The sequence below is a fragment of the Ochlerotatus camptorhynchus genome, unplaced genomic scaffold, assembly GCF_037179485.1.
Source record: "Ochlerotatus camptorhynchus isolate MF236.1 unplaced genomic scaffold, CSIRO-AGI_Acam_v1.1 ptg000610l, whole genome shotgun sequence".
NCBI lineage: Eukaryota > Metazoa > Arthropoda > Insecta > Diptera > Culicidae > Ochlerotatus > Ochlerotatus camptorhynchus.
This window is the reverse complement of record NW_027041090.1, coordinates 224,475-244,787: the sequence shown is the minus strand read 5'-3', so window position 1 is coordinate 244,787 and position 20,313 is coordinate 224,475. Positions and strand designations below refer to the sequence as shown.

The 20,313-nt window shown below is 37.6% G+C and overlaps 1 protein-coding gene across 2 annotated transcripts in view; it reads right to left on the bottom strand.

Moving 5' to 3' along the window:
* BNIP3 (BCL2 interacting protein 3) overlaps positions 1–20,313 on the bottom strand; it is a 37,652-nt gene that overhangs the window by 4,530 nt on the left and 12,809 nt on the right. For both annotated transcript variants that reach the window (XM_065237378.1, XM_065237376.1), the window contains exon 2: positions 1,406–1,677. In XM_065237378.1, the coding sequence (XP_065093450.1) occupies positions 1,406–1,677 (272 nt within the window). The remainder of the gene's footprint in view (positions 1–1,405; positions 1,678–20,313) is intronic.

The following is a 20,313-nucleotide window of genomic DNA, read 5'->3' as shown; positions in this document are numbered from 1 at the left end:
ATTCACCCCAAATTTTATATTTTACCCCTTTGAGTGTTGATTGATCACAATGAAACATTGTGACAGAGCACGGACTTGAGGTTACTAGAGTATTAAATAATCTAGATCCTATTTAGGATTATATTTGAAAAATCCAAATTTGGCCAACGCCCATCAACATTAGAGCCATTTCCCCTATATAGAGAATATTTTTACTCGCGTAGAATATGGATTTAAGATTGGGCCCATCGTTAAAAATCTTCTATTTGTCAATTTCATCTAGATGAACGCGTCATTGGGACGATACTAATGGATATTTTGGTCGCTATTGAAAATGTAGTCGATTGCTGAATTTATGTATGGGCATAAATTAGCGGCATTTGACCGACATTACATCCATTTCCCCTATTTTTCTATCCCATAATAAGTAAAATGAAGTCGATAAGTGTTTCAGCTCTGAAAAGTACAAGTCGGTTTACATAGACCGGTAGAGCAAAGTACATAAAATGGAGGAAAAAGTACTAACAAGTTTACAGAATTCGAATAAAAAATATAGAAACATATTTTGAGATTGCATTCTAATTGCCGCATATTTCCCGGTTGGTTTCGATTCCCGGTTTCTCGGTTGAGTGGCCGCCCGCAGATGAATTTCACCCAGTACCCTCTAAAATTTAAATAAAACATTACTGCTGCGAAAACTTCAACTATGATTTTTTCAGTGCAGTTGTGAAAAAGTTGTTGGTAGATTTTTTTTCTATAGGGCTACATTAGGGGTTAGTAATAACTAACAGGGCTGCAAATTCGTTAATATGACTTTAAAACGCACAGTTTGCCCAGTATGCCATAAGACACCAACATCATCTTGCAATGCCCTTTGAAATGCCATAAAAAATGCAGTTGAAGCCGATCTTAGCTTGAAAAACGGTAAAAATGATGTTAAAAGAATAAACTTACAATGGCATTAACATGTTAAAATAGTCTTAAAACGCGTCAACAGTATTGAAAACGCAAAAAAAAACTAAAAGTCGATTTAATGAATTAAAAAAATAAGTCGACAAAATTGCATTAAAAACCTAAATGGAGTCCATAGAGCCACGCTAAAAAAACTTAATATGGGACGGGACTGGCGTAGAGGTTAACATTCCTTATATTTCACGCCAAAATCACGACTTCAAATCTCATCCAATGACCCAAAAGTGTTAAAGCGACTATAAAAAAAAACCTCCGTGCCCCAAGGAACAACAACCCAGAATGTATCGGTATTGGCTGACTCCAAAAAAGCATTCCTGTGTCTCCATTTGTTCTGTTGCCGTGTTAGCTCTAATCAGCTTTGTTGGGAATGGTAATATATTCCATTCGTTTGCAGAACCATTCAAGGCTACGACGAATACGCGTGCGGAATAGCAAAACACAACCACGCGCTTACCCTATTGAGATAGTTGATGTAGACACCTCTAAGCTCTTCTTCGGTGGTGGCAAGCTCGGTATTAGGGCTGTTGGGTGGCGATTTCGGGCTTCCACGAGGTGAATCCCTCCGCGAACTAGTCAATGACGCAACTCGGCTTGATTCTTTCGACTCTCGCTGAGCCTCGCGTAGCAGTCTCAGATACTCTTCCACCGAGGTAAATGGTAACGGAGTCGTCCGATCGGGGCTCTTGGGACATGTGTTTGTGCTAGATGATAGTTCGATCCATGATTCTGCAACAAAAAAAAAAAGAAAAATGGAAGGTGGACAATGAGAAAAACAAATTAGAATATTGAAAGCTTCCTGCTGGAATGGAAATAAAAAAATGAGACAATCGATGTTTCCGGTGGTAAACCATAAAAATTTGCTTTCGATTATTTCAATATACAGAGCGACCTCGAAACAACATGTAAATCTGGGGATTTGGTTATTTTTCAAGTTCATATTGTGTAATCGTTCTCCACCATTCACAGTATCCTATTCATCGTCATTCGATTCTTGAGTCGCAACTTCACTGATATCACTACATAGTTTGTTTACAATGAGTAATAGCAAGGTTGAAATGCCGGTATGGGAACTTGATACCGGATAAATTATGACTTGTAGAGAGTTAGTTAACATTTTGTCGCCGGTGCTTGCACTGATGCACCTGCTGTATGTATACTGGACAGTCTGGTGAGCTGCTCATGAACTCACGTAGCTACCTATCTACAGACGCGATCAAATGCGGTGTTGCGCAGTTTACGTGTTATTTCATTTGCATACCTGTCGCAGCATTTTATTGCTTCACGTAAGTGTGCTGCTTCCTCATACGCAATGAAAATGTATTTTTAGAAAAAAAAAGTTTGTTTACATTACCATGCATACCAAAGATTACTGAAAGGCACGCTAGAAGTATAGAACTTTGATTCCGGTTAATTCCTGCGTTCTAGTTAGTATATTGAATTCCGGTCATTTGGGCTTACGATGGGGTGTCACTTTGAAAGATGAATCAAAATTGTTTAAAAAAGTCCGCTATTGCCAGCAACTACGCTTGGCATGCACAGTTTTGCGCACAAATGGCTTATTTGTAAATAACTTTGCACTTAGTTGACGAAACAGTTTTTTTTTTTCTTGAAATAATGATGTAGCGTTAGAAATTGCAATCGATAAGTAAAAAAACAATCAATTTTGGGTATAGCAGAGTGGCCAGTGAATTTTCATTTTCAAATTCCCAGTGTTTCCCGATTTCCCCGGTTAAAATATAAAAAATATCCCAGTTGTCAATAGTTAGCAAAAACCGAAAGTGTTTAACTGATGCAAAACCACGATTCGAGATACACTCAGGTATTTTTTCTTCCCCCGGGGATATGTATCGTGTTAAAAAACCTACCAAGATTTTGTTTTTTCACATGCTTTAATGTTTTTGAAAATAGGATTTTGATGCCATTTGTAATTAAAGCATGCTATGGTCCATATAGAGATATTTAAAAAAATTCTGTATCTACACCAAAAGTTGTGATTTTTCTTTAAAATATGCCATTAAATTACATTTAGCTTGAAACGGATAATGTGATTGGAATCAAGTTGATAGGTTGTATCGTTATCGAGAAATCGTTAAAAACATACCGTGTAAATCGCGAAAAACCGTGTAAAAAACCACGTAAAAAACCGTGTAAAAACACTTCAGTGTACTTCAAATCAATTTGACTGTTTTTTTTTTAAGCCAAACATTATCGAACTGCATGCGGACGATTAAATTAGGAAATTGTTTTATAGACGATTAAATGAGGAAAAACTTTATACGAAAATTTTGGACCATGAAAATGTTTTAACACACCTTGATCTGTACTAAAAGGAATCTTTCAAAAATCGAGAAAATTTCCAATATTCTGAGACTTTTACATTTGTGTAGAATCTTCTAGGACTAGGACATTTTTCTCGAGACTTGTGACCTTTAAAAACAATCGTGATCCAAGATTCGGACGGAAAAAATATCGAATTGGAATTTTGTTTAACAATCTGAGACTGAAAAAAATACTCAAAACGCGGAATTTTGAAAACACAAATCCAAGATTTGGAAGAAAATAAATTTTAATACTTTCAAAAAATTTTAGGGTTCTAATAATGTGAAGAATTTGTATGCATAAATTTTAAAATTAAAAGTAAATCCTGAATTGCTTCTAAAAACAATTAGAAAAACTCAAAAATTCAAAGGAATTCTTAACAAGAATCCCAAAATAATTCTGAGATTAAGCCTTAAGAAACTGTTGGAAGAATCCCAAGAGAGTTGTGAGGAGAATATCAAAGATAATTCCTATGTGATTCTGAGGAGAACTATATGGGGATTGTGAGGAGAACAGCAGATGAATTTTAGAGAGGATTTCAAGAGAAACTCAATTGGAATTTATAAAGTGTTCTGAGGATAATTTAAAATCACGCTTACCACTACACCACCGGCACCGCTTTTGGGATGATTTAAAAAAAAAACAAAATCAAAGAAGCTCTGAAAAAAAAACTAAAAGAATCATGTTCTAAGGTTAAATAAAAAAAGCATGGGATTTTAAAAGAATTTTTAAAATATTGAGAAGAGAATTCCAAGGTTTTTTGAGAAAAATTTCGAATGATATCTGAGGAAAGTTTTGGGTAAAATTCAAAGAAATTTAAAAAAAAATCCAAAGAATATTATTTTTAGGATAGTTTCAAAGGAAATTTTTAGAAGAGTTTCAAAGGAATTCGAGGGTAATAACGAGGGGAGTTTCCCAGGGAATTTTCCGGTATGTTTAAGGAGAATTTCATAATAATTATGAGTAGAATTTAATTGATACTATGGGATAAATACTATGGAAACTCTGAAAAAAAATGCATGGTAATTTTGGTTTTGAACCGTTAAAACCCATCTCGAAAATTGTTGAATTACGGTCCAGATTTCACACATGTTTTTTTTCCAAAGTCCGGTTTTATGATTAGTTTCAGGTTACTCACAGTACATCTTGGTTGGAGCAAGGAAGACAATTTATACTATTTCTGAGTAATTTAATCCTAAAAAACCAATAACTGATGGAAATTATGCATCAAAAGGGCAAGTCTTTCTTTTGATAAAGACTCGCTCTGTTTGACGGATTGGTTCTGAAACCCTGGCGTAAACATTTATTTGAATATGTTAAATAGAGCTGTAAGGTATTTTAAAGGTTCTGCTACATTGATGGATAAATTAAGGGGGATTTCCGGTTCAATTGACCTAAACTTTGGATTTTTTTTTCCAGGGAACTGGTAAGAGTTAGAGACCTGAGTTTTTTGTCAAATCTTTATTCATTCTTGCTCTACAACTGGGAATTTTTTCAAGTCAAAAAATCCAAAATGGCGTCCAATGTGGCGGCTGCCCGGCGGGTACTTCCCAAAACTGCGAGCAGCCTAGAGGTCGCAAATCGTCACCTAGAAAGAAAATCGGCTCAGTTTCTTGAAGAGTATAGTTCAGAGAATGGAATGAACTATAATCTCAAGATTTGACAAAATGGCGGGCATTTGAAAAAAGTCGTTTTTTTCGGTCGAATTTTTGACTTTGACAGGCTGTGAAAAATCGAAAATTGCACATTTCTCCTTGAGTCTATAGTTCATTCCATGAAGAAAAGTGTTTTCAATAAGGGAAGCAAAGAACGAAGTCAATTGGTTGAACCTGTAGTTTCGAGAAAAACGCGTTTAAAGTTTGCGAAACATTTTTTCTTATACCTGCGCGATCCATACCGCTCGGGAGGTCGATGCACTCAAAGGCCTGTAGCGACGTAAATATTTGCCGGATCGAAATATCCTTTTACCCACATATTCTAGATGTGTTTAGCTTTGATTTCATGCAAAAAAAATCGATTTTTTGAAAATATTGAACCGGAAATCCCCCTTAATCATTAAAATATTTCGAAATTATATGCTGCTCATCTCTGACTTTTAACGACAAAACTCGTTGGTTTCTACACTCAAAAAATTTCACACGTTTGATCGAAGTGTTTAAACACTTGATTTTTTAAATGCAGAATCACATGTACTTTAAGTGTATTTCACCTTGGTTCGATGTGTTATACACGTTAATTTAGAGTGTTTCAAACTTTGAAATATTGAAAAATTTTCACTTTCTATTCAAGTGTATTGCACATTGAATCACGCTACTGTTCAAAACAGATGGATTTAAAGTGTTTTGCATTTCAATACGATGTGAATTGCTTGCTCAGAAAGGTAAACATCGAAAACAAGAGTTGTGACTTTATCCTATTAACCCGCCTCATATATGAGAGCAACCCTGGCACAGTGAGATAGAACGAATACTCCGGCAGCAGCTTACCCCAACAGTCCATGATCGAATCCCAAATCAGACCCATTAAAAAGATATGTGAAAGCTCTGGCCTCTGGCAGTTTTGATTATAATTTGTCGTTTCAATTTTTAGAGTCGGTAAAGTAGAAGTCGATAAAGTAGAATATTGTAGAATATTGAACTATGGTGTGCAAAGCTATTGATATCACCATATGAGACACATAGAATCCAAGTGTGTCAAAATTCAAATCCATAGTGTTTAGGCATGGTTCATAGCATAAGATTCACACATGAAATGGATGTGTTTCACAATAAGAGCAAAATTAAGTGTGAGACACATGATGATGCGTGTGGAATTTTTTGAGTGTACTTGATTATTTCAAATCACTGGTGCAGCACAGAAAAAAAAATCTGAATTTTAACTATCGCGTAAAATCTCCCTGCGTATAATTTTGAGCTATACTTGACATAAACAGCGAAATCGTTTAGAAGCTTGCATACAAGATTGCTAATTTATACAATATTGCTCTTAAATTTACACGAATAATCTTGTAAATTCATGCCAAATCTAGCGTTAATTTTATGTGCGCTATATCTCGCAGAAATTTACATGAATTTTTCGACCGGTGAGTGACGGTTTAGGTTTAGGCGCTTTTTCGTCACTCCTGCGTATGCGCTAGCTTCGAAACTGCTGTCACTTTCAGCTTCGTCCTGGTCGCGCTTTTCTTCTTTTTTTTTTTTTTTTATTATAGTCACTTTAACACTCTTGGGTCATTCGTGACTTGTCCGGGGGTGAGATTTGAACTCGTGACTTTGGCGTGAGAGGAATGGATGTTAACCACTACGCCGGGGTCGCCCCGCGCTTTTCTTCATTTTGCTTCCGTTCTTCGTTGTTGCTTCTCTGGCTGCTTGCGGGGCAGGAATTCAAACACCGGAATATACCGATTTCCTCTAAAAGTTTCTCCAAAAAATACTATGAAGCACAGTGGCGTCGCGTCCACATGTGCAACCTGTGCACGACACAGGCGTAAATAATTTAAAAAAAATGCGTTTAGATTTTTATAGATTTCACTCCAGGCCACAAGTGACCATGAATAAACTGTTTTATAGTGTGGCTCAATTGAATCTTCGACCTTGGTTTGCTTCAAAAAGCATTAAATTCAGTTTGGATGGTCTGCCTAATCCCTAATGCATTGATTTCTAAGCATGTCAATATCACTACCATGACAAAACTCGTTAAATAGTGTATCTAAAGCGAGCATTTTTGGGTGGCGGGTGGCAAGTTTGTGAATGGTCAAATGCCTGATGTAAGTCAAGCAGACCTTCACCTCTTGAGACATACCACAAATTTTCCACAATACATGGCGGTAATTGAAACTTTCAGCAGTCACGCGTCAAACGGGAGCAACACGGAAACAGCAGTCTGGTACCAGGCGAGTAAGAGAGGTGCCACAGTCGGAAGAAGTGTTAGTTTGTTTACCAAAATGAATCGCCCATTTTGTTATGGCAAGTTTTGCTATAAGAAATGCTCCTCGTGTTTATTAGCGAAATTCACATCAAACATTGATTAATTGCGTAGGAAATCAGTTTGGCACGGCATTTGTAACCAGCATACACCTTCCGGTCGTATGAAACAGGTCAAAAACTGTCCAAATCCGCATATAAAAAATTTTGTTTTGAATTTCTATATCGCAAAATAGTGAACTTTTCGTGAACATTAATGGCAAAGAACTCACCAACACTGGGAGACCGTGAGTTCCTGACCACCTGTCATAAAACCGTCTCGAGTCTGGTACGCTTTGGACGTGTATCATACTTACAGACCGGTATGAATGTGTGAGTTTAAATTAGAAGAACATTTCTGATGGATGGGTGCCTAAAGTGTGCATTTCTTGCTGTGCACTTGGATCGAGACGGCTAATACATAGGTGTAACAGTCGGAAGAAGTGTTAGTTTGTTTACTTAAATGAACCATGCCCATTTTGTTATGGCATGTTTGCTATAAGAAATGCGCCTCGTGTTTATTAGCGAATTTCACATCAAAGATTGATTAATTGAGTAGGAAATCAGTTTGGCACGGCATTTGTGACCAGCATACACCTTCCGGTAGTATGAAACAGGTCAAAAACTGTTCAAATCCGCAGATAAAATTTTTGTTTTGAATTTCTGTATAGCAAAATAGTGAACTTTTCGTGAACATTAACGGCAAAGAACTCACCATCACTGGGAGACTGTGAGTTCCTGCCCACCTGTCATAAAACCGTCTCGCACTTGGATATCTGATTGCAGGCAAAAAGAGTAATGGAGAAAGAGAGCGCAAAAGCTCGCTCTCAACCTCTTGTCAGTTGTAAATCTCTCAATCAAATCTATGGTTGCGCCCGAGACGGTTTTATGACAGGTGGGCAGGAACTCACGGTCTCCCAGTGTTGGTGAGTTCTTTGCCGTTAATGTTCACGAACTCGTAATTCCAGAGCGCTTAACTGTACTTAACAGTAAGGGCCTAGAAATTGTTTCAAAAGTACGTTTGATCCAAAAAAAAAATGACCTTCCCGATATCCTGATTGTTCAGGTATCAACAAAGAGTTGCTATTCAAATACTACAAAATGGAAATCGTCATTAGCAATGATATTGCTCTTGGTCCGTTTTGCTGAAAGTTCTAGTTACACATATTCAACTGCTTGCGCAACTCACTACCCAATCAGAATGTTGGTTATGCGTAAATAAACCGTTCACCTCTATCGCATATCTCATTTCCTTACCCTTTTCTTACCCGCAGTTTACCACTTACTGGTTTTTCCCAAAAAGTCAGCAAGTGAGAACACCTCTATATCTAATTTCATCTTGGCTAACTCATACTTTGATGGGTGAGGTGATTTGAGGTATGTCCTCAAATCCACAGACAAAAGAGTGCCCGTTTGACTTGCTCATGTACTGTTTGCAGCTGTGGAATAGTTCTTGCAACGTTTATCACTACCTAACGCCCCACGTTACCGAAAGCATTTCCAGGCGATGGTGCGTTAAATGCAACTCTTCTTTACCCTCTCAGAGATAAACAGTAAGGTGGTGTTGCGTGCTGTACCATCATCATCATCATCATCATTGTTGACGGTTACCTTATGTTATTCTATTCAATCCAAAGCTTTTTTTTTTTGCTATTTGACCTAAAGGGTGATACGGTCAAAATTTGGTCAAGGAAAAACGCGTGTAAATCGGTGAAATCGTTTATTTAAAAAATCAAATTAAATTTCTTTTTCAAGTTCAATTAGTATAAAATTCAGGAAAAATATTCAGTTAGGCTTCCGCTTTTCCAAATCCGAATTGCCGGGCCTTACGCTTGACCCCTGCCATCAGATTTTGTACAGCCACCTTGTCCACCTTCTTCGCCGCAGAAAGCCAGTTTGCCTTGAACTGCTGCTCGCCCTTAGCAGTTTTTTTGGTCTTCTTTAGGTTCCGCTTGACAATAGCCCAGTATTTCTCAATTGGGCGGAGCTCTGGCGTGTTGGGAGGGTTCTTGTCTTTGGGAACCACCTGCACGTTGTTGGCGGCGTACCACTCCATGGCCTTTTTACCGTAATGGCAAGATGCCAAATCCGGCCAAAACAGTACGGAACAACCGTGTTTCTTCAGGAAAGGCAGCAGACGTTTATTCAAACACTCTTTCACGTAAATTTCTTGGTTGACAGTCCCGGAAGCTATGAAAATGCTGCTTTTAAAGCCACAGGTACAGATGGCTTGCCAAACCAGATATTTCTTTGCGAACTTTGACAGTTTCATGTGCTTGAAAACATCTGCTACCTTTCCCCTTCCTTTTGCCGTATAAAACTCCTGTCCCGGAAGCTGCTTGTAGTCGACTTTGACGTAGGTTTCGTCGTCCATTACCACGCAGTCAAACTTCGTCAGCATCGTCGTGTACAGCCTCCGGGATCGCGATTTGGCCGTCGTATTTTGTTTATCATCACGATTTGGAGTCACTACCTTCTTGTAAGTCGATAGTCCGGCTCGTTTTTTGGCTCGATGCACGGTTGTAGACGATACACCCAGCTTATTTGCGGCATCTCGGAGAGAGAGGTTAGGGTTTCGCTTGAAACTACCGGCAACTCTCTTTGTCGTCTCAGCGGCTTCCGGTTTTCGATTTCCCCCCGATCCAGACTTCCTGGCTGTCGACAAACGTTCCCCAAACACTTTAATTACATTTGTAACGGTTGATTTGGCAACTTTTAGCGATTTTGCCAACTTTGCGTGCGAGTAGCTCGGATTTTCACGATGCGCGAGCAAAATTTTGATACGCTGCTCTTCTTGCTTGGACGGCATTTTGACAACTGAAGAGTGAATTCCAAAATCAAAATAGGAGCAACATCTACACACACACACCTTCAAAATGAGGGGTGTTCAGGTTTTTTAAATGCAAAATTGAAAGAAATACGTCAAGTTGATATTGACCAAATTTTGACCGTATCACCCTTTAGAACTGCTCACAAGGAAACCACAAGTTTGTTCTCAGATATTGTCAGAACTTGGCAAACAACAAAATCCACACGAAATAAATGCAATGCTATTAAATTTTTTGTATGATAAATGAATTGTGCTCCATGTATGCTTGTATTGACATAAATAAACGCTTATCAGACATTTGAGAATGCGGTGACGGCTTAAAATACATAGAGGAAATGATCTTAATGCCTATGGATCTAAATATTGAGTACTTCGTTTAAAATACTTTTTGCGTCATCTGGACAATATAAATGGATATTTTTGATGGCTAGTGAAAAATTGGCAAAAAAATGCTTCCCTTCGAAATGTATAAATGATTGATGCAAAATTTGAGGTTTTCGCTCCACAATGATCAAAAGGTTTCAAATCGGGTCCTGGTTAGCCTCCCAAAATTTAAACTCATTTGGTAAGAAACTGACTTGGCAAAATCTTTCTGGATAATTATTATCTTCCATGATTATACATTTTCCTTTTACTTTTTACCTTTTTCCTTCTCCGTAACATGTAAGCATGTAAGGCAACAGCACTATTGTAAAACGGTCTACACTGATTGACGACAAATAAATAAATAAATAAATAAATAAATAACTCTAACCTAATCCAACTTAATCTAACTGAACCTAACTTAACCTAACTTACATTTAAGAAAACCGTTTACCAGCGGTTGACTCGGGATTATTGTAACACACTCACTCGCTAAATTTGAATATCATATTAACAATGTTACATTTTTACGTTACATTACACCTACTGCTCTGACTCGCACAATCAACAATTTCTTTTAACTGATTCTTATGTCATCAGGGCCGCTTGCATGTGTTGGTTCCAGGGCACCGAAATTTACATTACTTTTTCGTAGTGTGTAGGTTGCAGAAAGTGTCATCTTCCAATATGCCTAGTTGCTACACCTTAACGTCAAAATGTACACAGACCTTAGAACACAATTAAGTTCTTGAAATTTCTCATTTAATCCCATGCGCACAGTAGTGATAGGGGCCTCCCTTAGCTCAGTCGATGAAGGCGCATCTACAAAGAAAGACCATGGATTCCCGGTTCGGTCTAGGAATTTTTCCGGTTCCCTGGGCATTGAGTATGATTGTAATTGCCACATAATCGAGAGCACGCAATAAGCTAATATGCGATAAGCAAGGAGCTTGAAATGCGAGGAAGAAGTAGTTATAATAAAATAATAGAAACTAGCAAGAGAAACACACTAACTTGGACATGTGACGAGTGAAGCATATTTTATCGCTGGAGGATAGTCTATTTGGAAAGGAAAAATAAATAAATGTTATAATAAGTCAAAGCACTTCAAAAAGCTCTCAGGGAACACTGCAAATTTGAGCAATACTAAACTAATTTGAAGATCATTAAATGTAGGTATGTAGATCCTGATTGTAATTACACGAAACTTAAATCTAATAAATATATCTGATGTGTTTAAATTCAAAACAATTCAACTTAATATTAATACATAATTGAGCTAATCTTTATGTGAACTCGGACTGCACAGACCTTTTGAAGTTTTTTTATGGGAATTATTATGGGAAATGTCACTTATCGTTCTAGCCGAAGGGCATTTTTCAGCAAAGTTATCAATTTCCTTTAAGTTCAGATAGCAATCTTTTCCGTATATCGTTATGGTGAAGACTTAAAGGAAATTGATAACTTTGCTGAAAAATGTTTATTAGGAAGATGATGAGCCCCTTAGTTGAACGGGACCCAAGTCACCTTTAACCACTGACTTGCTCCTGCTTACTGCAGGACCAAGCGCCACGCCGTCCGAAGCGGTAATGAGCAGAAGCGCGACAGCAGTGCTCTTTTATATCTTTTCAGAACGATGTGCAACCAAGTGGTACTCGATTATGATGACTGGGTTTGAGAAAAACGCTTTTTTCATGAAAACAGTGATAAAATTATCATTTGTACATTTTTCAAAAGTGTTATCACAGAAAAATTTGAAAAATATTTATTTCAGCAGGTTCGTAATGTAATATCCTATCGATTGGCGTATTTGGATTTTAATTTCATCTATAAATGACAAAGTTACAAGCGTTCAAAACCTAACACTTCTTCACCACAGGGTGCCTTCCATTCATTTTGACTAAAAAAATGTTTTAAGAAATTATGGAATAATAAGATATTATGAAAATATTTTTATTATATAAACTACAAGAAAAGATTGTTAAGTTTGTGTTTGACACATAATACCTGCCAATTTTGCTACATGAGAGTCGCAATAAGCGATTTTGTAATTTATCTCACCCACTCTTCGCTCTAAAGGGTGATACGGTCAAAATTTGGTCAATATCAACTTGACGTATTTCTTTCAATTTTGCATTTAAAAAACCTGAACACCCCTCATTTTGAAGGTGTGTGTGTGTAGAATGTTGCTCCTATTTTGATTTTGGAATTCACTCTTCAGTTGTCAAAATGTCGTCCAAGCAAGAAGAGAAGCGTATCAAAATTTTGCTCGCGCATCGCGAAAAACCGAGCTACTCGCACGCAAAGTTGGCAAAATCGCTAAAAGTTGCCAAATCAACCGTTACAAATGTAATAAAAGTGTTTGGGGAACGTTTGTCGACAGCCAGGAAGTCTGGATCGGGGGGAAATCGAAAACCGGAAGCCGCTGAGACGACAAAGAGAGTTGCCGGTAGTTTCAAGCGAAACCCTAACCTCTCTCTCCGAGATGCCGCAAATAAGCTGGGTGTATCGTCTACAACCGTGCATCGAGCCAAAAAACGAGCCGGACTATCGACTTACAAGAAGGTAGTGACTCCAAATCGCGATGATAAACAAAATACGACGGCCAAAGCGCGATCCCGGAGGCTGTACACGACGATGCTGACGAAGTTTGACTGCGTGGTAATGGACGACGAAACCTACGTCAAAGCCGACTACAAGCAGCTTCCGGGACAGGAGTTTTATACGGCAAAAGGAAGGGGAAAGGTAGCAGATGTTTTCAAGCACATGAAACTGTCAAAGTTCGCAAAGAAATATCTGGTTTGGCAAGCCATCTGTACCTGTGGCTTGAAAAGCAGCATTTTCATAGCTTCCGGGACTGTCAACCAAGAAATTTACCAAATTTTGACCGTATCACCCTTTACGAAGTGAAGTTCTCCACACATATTTTTTGATTTACACCCCAGTATAGTCGACAAAGACAGAGAAGTTATTCCTCAGAAAATCCTGACGGCGCCGACTGGGATTGAACTCAGGCCCTTTGAAGAGAGAGACAGTCACGCTTACCACTACACCACAGGCACCGCTGAGTACAATAAATCTATAGAAAAGATTCCAAATTGCTCTTATAGTCAAAAGCATTGTCTACTGTTTCGAACAATTCAACCAAATCGATATTCATATTATTTTTCATTTGTATTTATTTATTTTGTGTAGCTTATTCTACCAACAACAAGTGCATGTATGTAGCCGGCAATTGCAACGTAAAATAACCGAACTTGACCTGCCACATGCCGTAAATTGAAAACTGCATGCAGCTTTCCCTCTCAGGCGCAATGAACCACATTAGCACATATAGGGTAAGTGAACCAATTCTAGTTAAACATTTATGTTATTTCTATCACTGATACATTGATTAACAGTTGTGACGTTGAGGAACATTCAACATTGCAGTAATAAAGAACACAAAATATATTAAGTGTGGATTTACCATTAAATAATTGTGGAGTTAGGCACTCTATTCAAATGGGACAAAACTAAATTCATATCAAAACCAAACTACTACTTTTACCCAATATGTTGAATTTACCATTTTGTTTCGTACTTCTACAACTGATATTTTTAGATTTCAAGCTATTCCCGTCAATAGTTTTCGTCAGGTACCGTCTCGACGTACGATTGTTGCATATTCAATTTCGTTGTTGGCGCTTGAAATAGCAAATAGCTTCGTACCGGCAAATCGTACATAGCTTCAACTTGTAAGGTGGCTCATTCATTCATGCGACTCTTTATTTGATATGTATTGATATAGCTTTCTAACCTTGATCTTGAGCAAAGGGAATACTTGGCTCAATGAATTTGGAAACGAATCGTTGACAGTTTACCGTTTTTAAGGTACTACTTCCTTTAATTATATACTATACACTGGAGTCGCTTTTTACGCGGTTTTTTTTTACACGGTTTTTTTTTACGCGGTTTTTTTTTACGCGGATTTCGGAATTTACGCGGTTTTTTTTTACGCGGATTTCGGAATTTACGCGGTTTTTTTTTACGCGGATTTTGGTTTTTTTTTACGCGGATTTCAGAATTTACGCGGTATATCGCTTTTTACGCGTTTTTTTCTTACACGGTCTTTTTTTACTCGGTTTTTTTTACGCGGATTCCGGAATTTACGCGGTTTTTTTTTACGCGGATTCCGGAATTTACGCGGTTTTTTTTACGCGGTTTTTTTTTACGCGGGACGTATCACCCGCGTAAAAAGCGACTCCAGTGTATTGTCAATTTTAAATCAATTGATCGCGGTTGGGAGGTGGAATATCTTGGCGTGATTATTGATGACAAACTTAAGTTCAACGCTCACATTGACGATGTCATCAAGAAAATTGCCAAGTGGTATCCAATTCTATGTCGACTGAAAAACGATTTAACACGATGGTGATGATGGATTTTTTATATTTGATTTAATAGTAGCAGATAAAAAAAAATATTATGTGGTCTATACACTATTGAAACAGGTTTTTTATAAACAATATGTTTATACATCATTAGAAAGAGAAAGACTTGGCTTGAAGAATTAAAACTCGAATCGATGAGAGTTAAATTTAATATTTTAACCCCTTGCACAATAAGCGCCCATTTTTCGGTGATTTGAAGCGACTGCTCTTGAGTTAAAGATAAATCATCCAGCTCAAACCTTTGTAGAGGAAAGAGGTAGGACCATCATCATCAATCGTTTTCTTTGATTTACAACCTAGCAAGACATTGATTCGGTTTTAATCCATAAATTACGTAACCTAATCACTTATTCAGGGACGATTATAATGTGCCGTCCACTTTTGAGGGGGAGGGGTTCCTAAAATGTTTGACATTAGGAGAGAGTGAACTCACTTGATCCCATTTTAATTTCGGGTATATCTCTGAGGAAAATCAAAATTAGATGCGGCTCATGCACAAGCTCATAAAGATCTTCTAAAATGTGAACAAAAACACATTTTTTTTTTAATTCGGGAAGACTTGATTCCTTTTCGATTACATGCAATTTTGTAAGAGAGTGTACTCAGGGATTTCAAATTAATATTTTTTAATTATTGTGGAGTCTTTGACATGATATATAATGCTAAGAGTTTGGATTTCCTATAAGAATTGATCAGAAGCTTCTGATTTTAATAGTTCAAAACGATTTGGCAAGTGGTTATGTTGCGTGACGTTACAACGTTTTGCATTACTCCACTGCAACTACTCAACAGCTGCTGACCAAACAATTTTGAGCTACATGAATCAGGAACTTTTGAATAACTCTTATATGAAAATAAATGCACTTTCCAGCAACTTAAACGAAAGAAATCACTTTTGGATGTCGAGAAAACAGGGAGGATCAAGTGTCCACAGAAATAAAGTGTCACCAATTTTCCCTACGTGTAATAAGTATGGGAAAATGCGAGACACAGGGGAGAAGATGTAGCTGTAGGTAATCGAAAATTTTTTTGGATGTCATATTTGAATCACCCCTCAATTCTAACTCGTCAATGAATATTCAACCCTAGAGCACAATCGTGAAAGTGAATCGGACTTCGTCAAATGGATTTTATATGTATAAATAAAATCGCTTCAATCGTGTTACACAATGTGCCATCTGGCTCCCAGTGTTACCGTATCAGGCGCAAATATTAATTCCCCCATCATCACATCAGATGTTGAGAGAACCATTTGACGCGATTACAAATTGCAAGGCATACCTATACTACAGGGTTGCTTCCACTCACTTTGCTTTACAAGAATAGAATTTTTCAATAATTATATGCTATAACGATATTTTGTTCTTGTAAGCTAAAAGAAAAGGTTATAAAGTACCTGTTAACTTCGCTTTTAGAAAGCCACAATCAGCAATTTTATTGTTCGTGAGCGCTCCACTCTGAGTGAACACTCACGAGTCATAAAGTCGTTGATTGTGGCTCTACATCGTTGACGACGCGGACATTATCGGAATAACGTTCTAGACGGCTGCTGAGCAGTACACCAGGCTGATACGAAAGCTATCAATTAACAACTGTGGAAGTGCTCAAAGAACACTAAGTTGATGACCGGCGTAAAGTCCCAGTAGGGATGTAATATAGTCAACGATTAAGAAGACGTCGAAGATGAAGTATCTGTTGGCTGGACCAACCAAGTGCGATATAGCTCGAATCCACCCGGTACAACTAAGTGGAGCCAGATCTAGGAAGTGTGGGACGCTCGAGAAACTAGAGACATGAACCGAGTTTGTAGGCGCAACATTGTGATGCACGTAGAATCCGGAGGGACGTAGGGACCAGCAAAAGTAAGTAAGTATCTAATGATTTCATAATTAAAAAAAAACCATTTCATAGCAAAGTGAATGGAAGCAACCCTGCCTACACACATTCGTTGCCATTATTGGAATTGATAGTAAGTGAACCACTATTCAGTCACAATCACTTCAACACCACACCAGTGGTGATCATAGCACATGGCTCACATCATGCGAACAACTTTTACTTTGTCCAAGTTGGTAGTGAACTTTCATTATCGCACCAATTGAGACCGCTTCAATCTCTGCGAACAAAAACACCCCCTCTTTGTGAAGTTCCCACCAAGTGGTATGGGTTCAAGGTTATCATTGTAGTTCGTGATACTTCTACGATTGATTCCCTGAAGCGCACTGGCGATCGGTCTGAAGCATTCTGTTTGACATTAGACCGACGGTGAATTCTAGAGAGTTGTTTATTTTTACTGGAGATGACATGATACCGCATATGCTGGATTGAAGCCATCACGATGCCCATGCGTGCATAACTGCTTTTACAGGACGTACACGTGACAGACTTCGTGACGGCTCACTACTGCTTGATGGATGTTGTGTCTGATTGAAGCAATAATTGACGCGTTCCCTAAGGCGTTGAATTTTATTTTTATTCTCCTTTCAACGAGACGCGAAATCTGATTACACCGTGGGATACATGTTATGCAACCTGGATGGCTTTTGTGCAAATTATTCTGCTGTAGAGGGTTAATATCAGTCGGATTCTAATCTAAATTACTAATTAAGATTGCAGTTTTGTTTTCTAACGCACCATTTGATTTTTCCTAAGTCTTATTTAATATTATGTTATGTCAGGTGTTTCTTCAAATGAAACATAAACACATGAAAATACGGCTGATTTCGAGTTGCCGATAATAGAACAACTGGTTAACAAACAGTTTAAACGGAAAGGTTGCCGAAGTAAAAGAGGCTGCCGACAATAGTCACACTCACCTGAGAAGTTTGGAGCGCCTTAAAAACGTTTTCAAACCGTTTTGGACAGTTCTGTCGATTGGAATGGATACAGTAGCTAGCAGCAGATAAATGTAAACAAACAGACACGTCATATGTGTGCGTGACACTGAGGAAATGCTAATAGAATTGCGGAGTCTGCTTAGATTGCCGAGAATACGTAAATTCCCCTATCACTATCCCAAATTAATTGAAACATAACAACAAGTTTTTTCGAACCCATCTCTGAACTCTAGGGTCTCCTTCATAAAATAGTAGTTTTCCCAATTTTCCAGAAAACCAGCTTGAGAAATTCATGGCAATGCTTCAATTTCGGATACACCAGAAAACCCCAGCAACTCTAAGAATTGAATATAACACTAGTTTACAGCATTTTTGAACTTGGTAAGGTGATGATCATTTCCAATGCAAAATCCTACGCTGAATTCAATGCCGTGGTCAGAAAAAATTAAAGTAGAGCCATTTTTGAGATACACAAAAAATTTGATTTTTTGAATTTTGGACAAAAGTACGATTACTAAAATGTCAATATCTTTGAAGCTAGTGCACCAATTTAATTTTTTTTTTATGAAAATGAAGCTAAATAAATTTGCTATCGTTCACTAGAATATTATGTCTTAATTTAAAATTTAATTTTGAAGTCATTTAAAAATTTACAGCATTTTTTTTATTTTTCCTGCGATTTTTCCATAAAAATCTTGTTTTAATCAACATTTTTTAATGGGATAAAAAGATTCAAAAAATCATTCCATAACTTATTCTTAAAGTCCATTCAAAACCGGAGAAAATGAGCCTTTAATGGATGAAATCGGTTGGAAATTGTCGAAGTTATGAGCATTTTTGTAAAACACTTAAAAATGTTGCTGAAATACAACAGCTTTAGAGTTCCTTTTCTAGGTGTCGTTGTAAGCATCCAAATCGCATGTAAAGTTTTCATGGGAGATTTTTTTCTCTACATATCAATTTGATTAAGGCATATCAGGATTTAAAACCGAGTTGATACAAAAGAAATTTATTTAGGTTTTATTAAAAATGATTGAGAATCGAATGACTTTGTCTTCGATGTTTTGAACTTGTTTCTCGAATCAGAAACCAACAATAGTCACCCATCATTGCTTCATCCCAAAACCCTTGGTAACGACGTTCCATCATCTTCGTTCGTGAAAACGTTCGCCGTGCTCATCACTCTCGTCACCAAGATTTTCCGGGAAAAAATCCATGTGAGAATGTAGGAAATGTATCTTCAAAGACATATTCACACCTGTGTTCAGTGAAATAAAAGGATTTGAAATTAATTATATGTAACAAACACAATATTTTTGATTTATACCTATTTTCTCATAATTTTTGAACAATTCATCGACGGCTTCCTCATAATCTGGGCTTCTGAAATTTCCTAAAAAAGGTTGTGACAACACGCTGGAACGATTTCCACGCTTCTTCCTCATCTGGTGTCAAAACTGTATTGAATGCGGAATCATTGAGCAGTTTTTTGATCTGTGGGCCAACAAAAACACCTTCCTTTATCTTTGCGTCAGATAAATTTGGAAATACTGATTTCAAGTACTGGAATGCCGGCCCTTCTTTTTGCAACACTTTGACGAAATTTTTGAATAGCCCAAGTTTTATATGTAGTGGTGGAAGTATTATGCGTTCTTTTACCACAAGAGGATCATTTTTAACGTTGTCTTTACCAATTGTGAAATTATCCCGTTTTGGCCAATCTTTTCGGACGTAGTGTTCCTTACGAGCTCGACTGTCCCATTTACACAAAAACCACATATATTTTGTGTATCCCTGTTGCAATCCAGTCAACATGGCAACCACTTTTCCAATTGTGTTGATTGTAATTTATCAAATTGAGCAATAGAGCCATTGATTCATACGTTTCCTTCATATTAACGGCATGAGCTAATGGAAAAGAAGGTTTCTCATTCCCTTGATGCAGTAAAACGGCTTTCAAGCTCAACTTGCTGCTATCGATGAATAAACGCCATTCAGCCGGATCATATGGCTCACCAAACTCTTCAAACAAGCCGTTTACGTCATGGCAAAAACATGCCTTGTCCTTTGTAGAATAATATTTGTCAAATTTCTTGTGACGATTCCTGTGACAAGAAATTTTGACCTCCTTGCTCAGCATGTTGTGTTCTTTCAAGCGTGATGCCAGCAATTCGGATTTCTCCTTCGATAAGTCGAGATCTCGCACCAAATCATTAAATTCGGATTGTGTAAACAGTTCTGGGTTTCTTTCCAATTCCACCTCGAAGTCTTCCTCGCATTCCTCCTTTAATTCTTCCTCACTTTTTGTAACGGTCGATTCAACAGAGGGCGCTCGTTTCCGCTTTGGATAAATAGGGTACGGGACCGAACATGAATGTGGAACAGGTTTTTTCATAGAAGCCACTTGTGGATACTCAACTGTTTTGTGACGTCCTTGTTGCTTAACTTTTGTCAAGCAGAAATAACAATCCGTTGCATGACAAAACGGTCGACGCCATATGGTGGGCATGTCAAAGGACAAATAGCGACTGACAGATAACAAATAAGTGAGTTAGTAAGTAAGACATTAACACTTATCAAAAATAGATGAAGTAAGATAATGTCGATCAGGAAAGAACAAA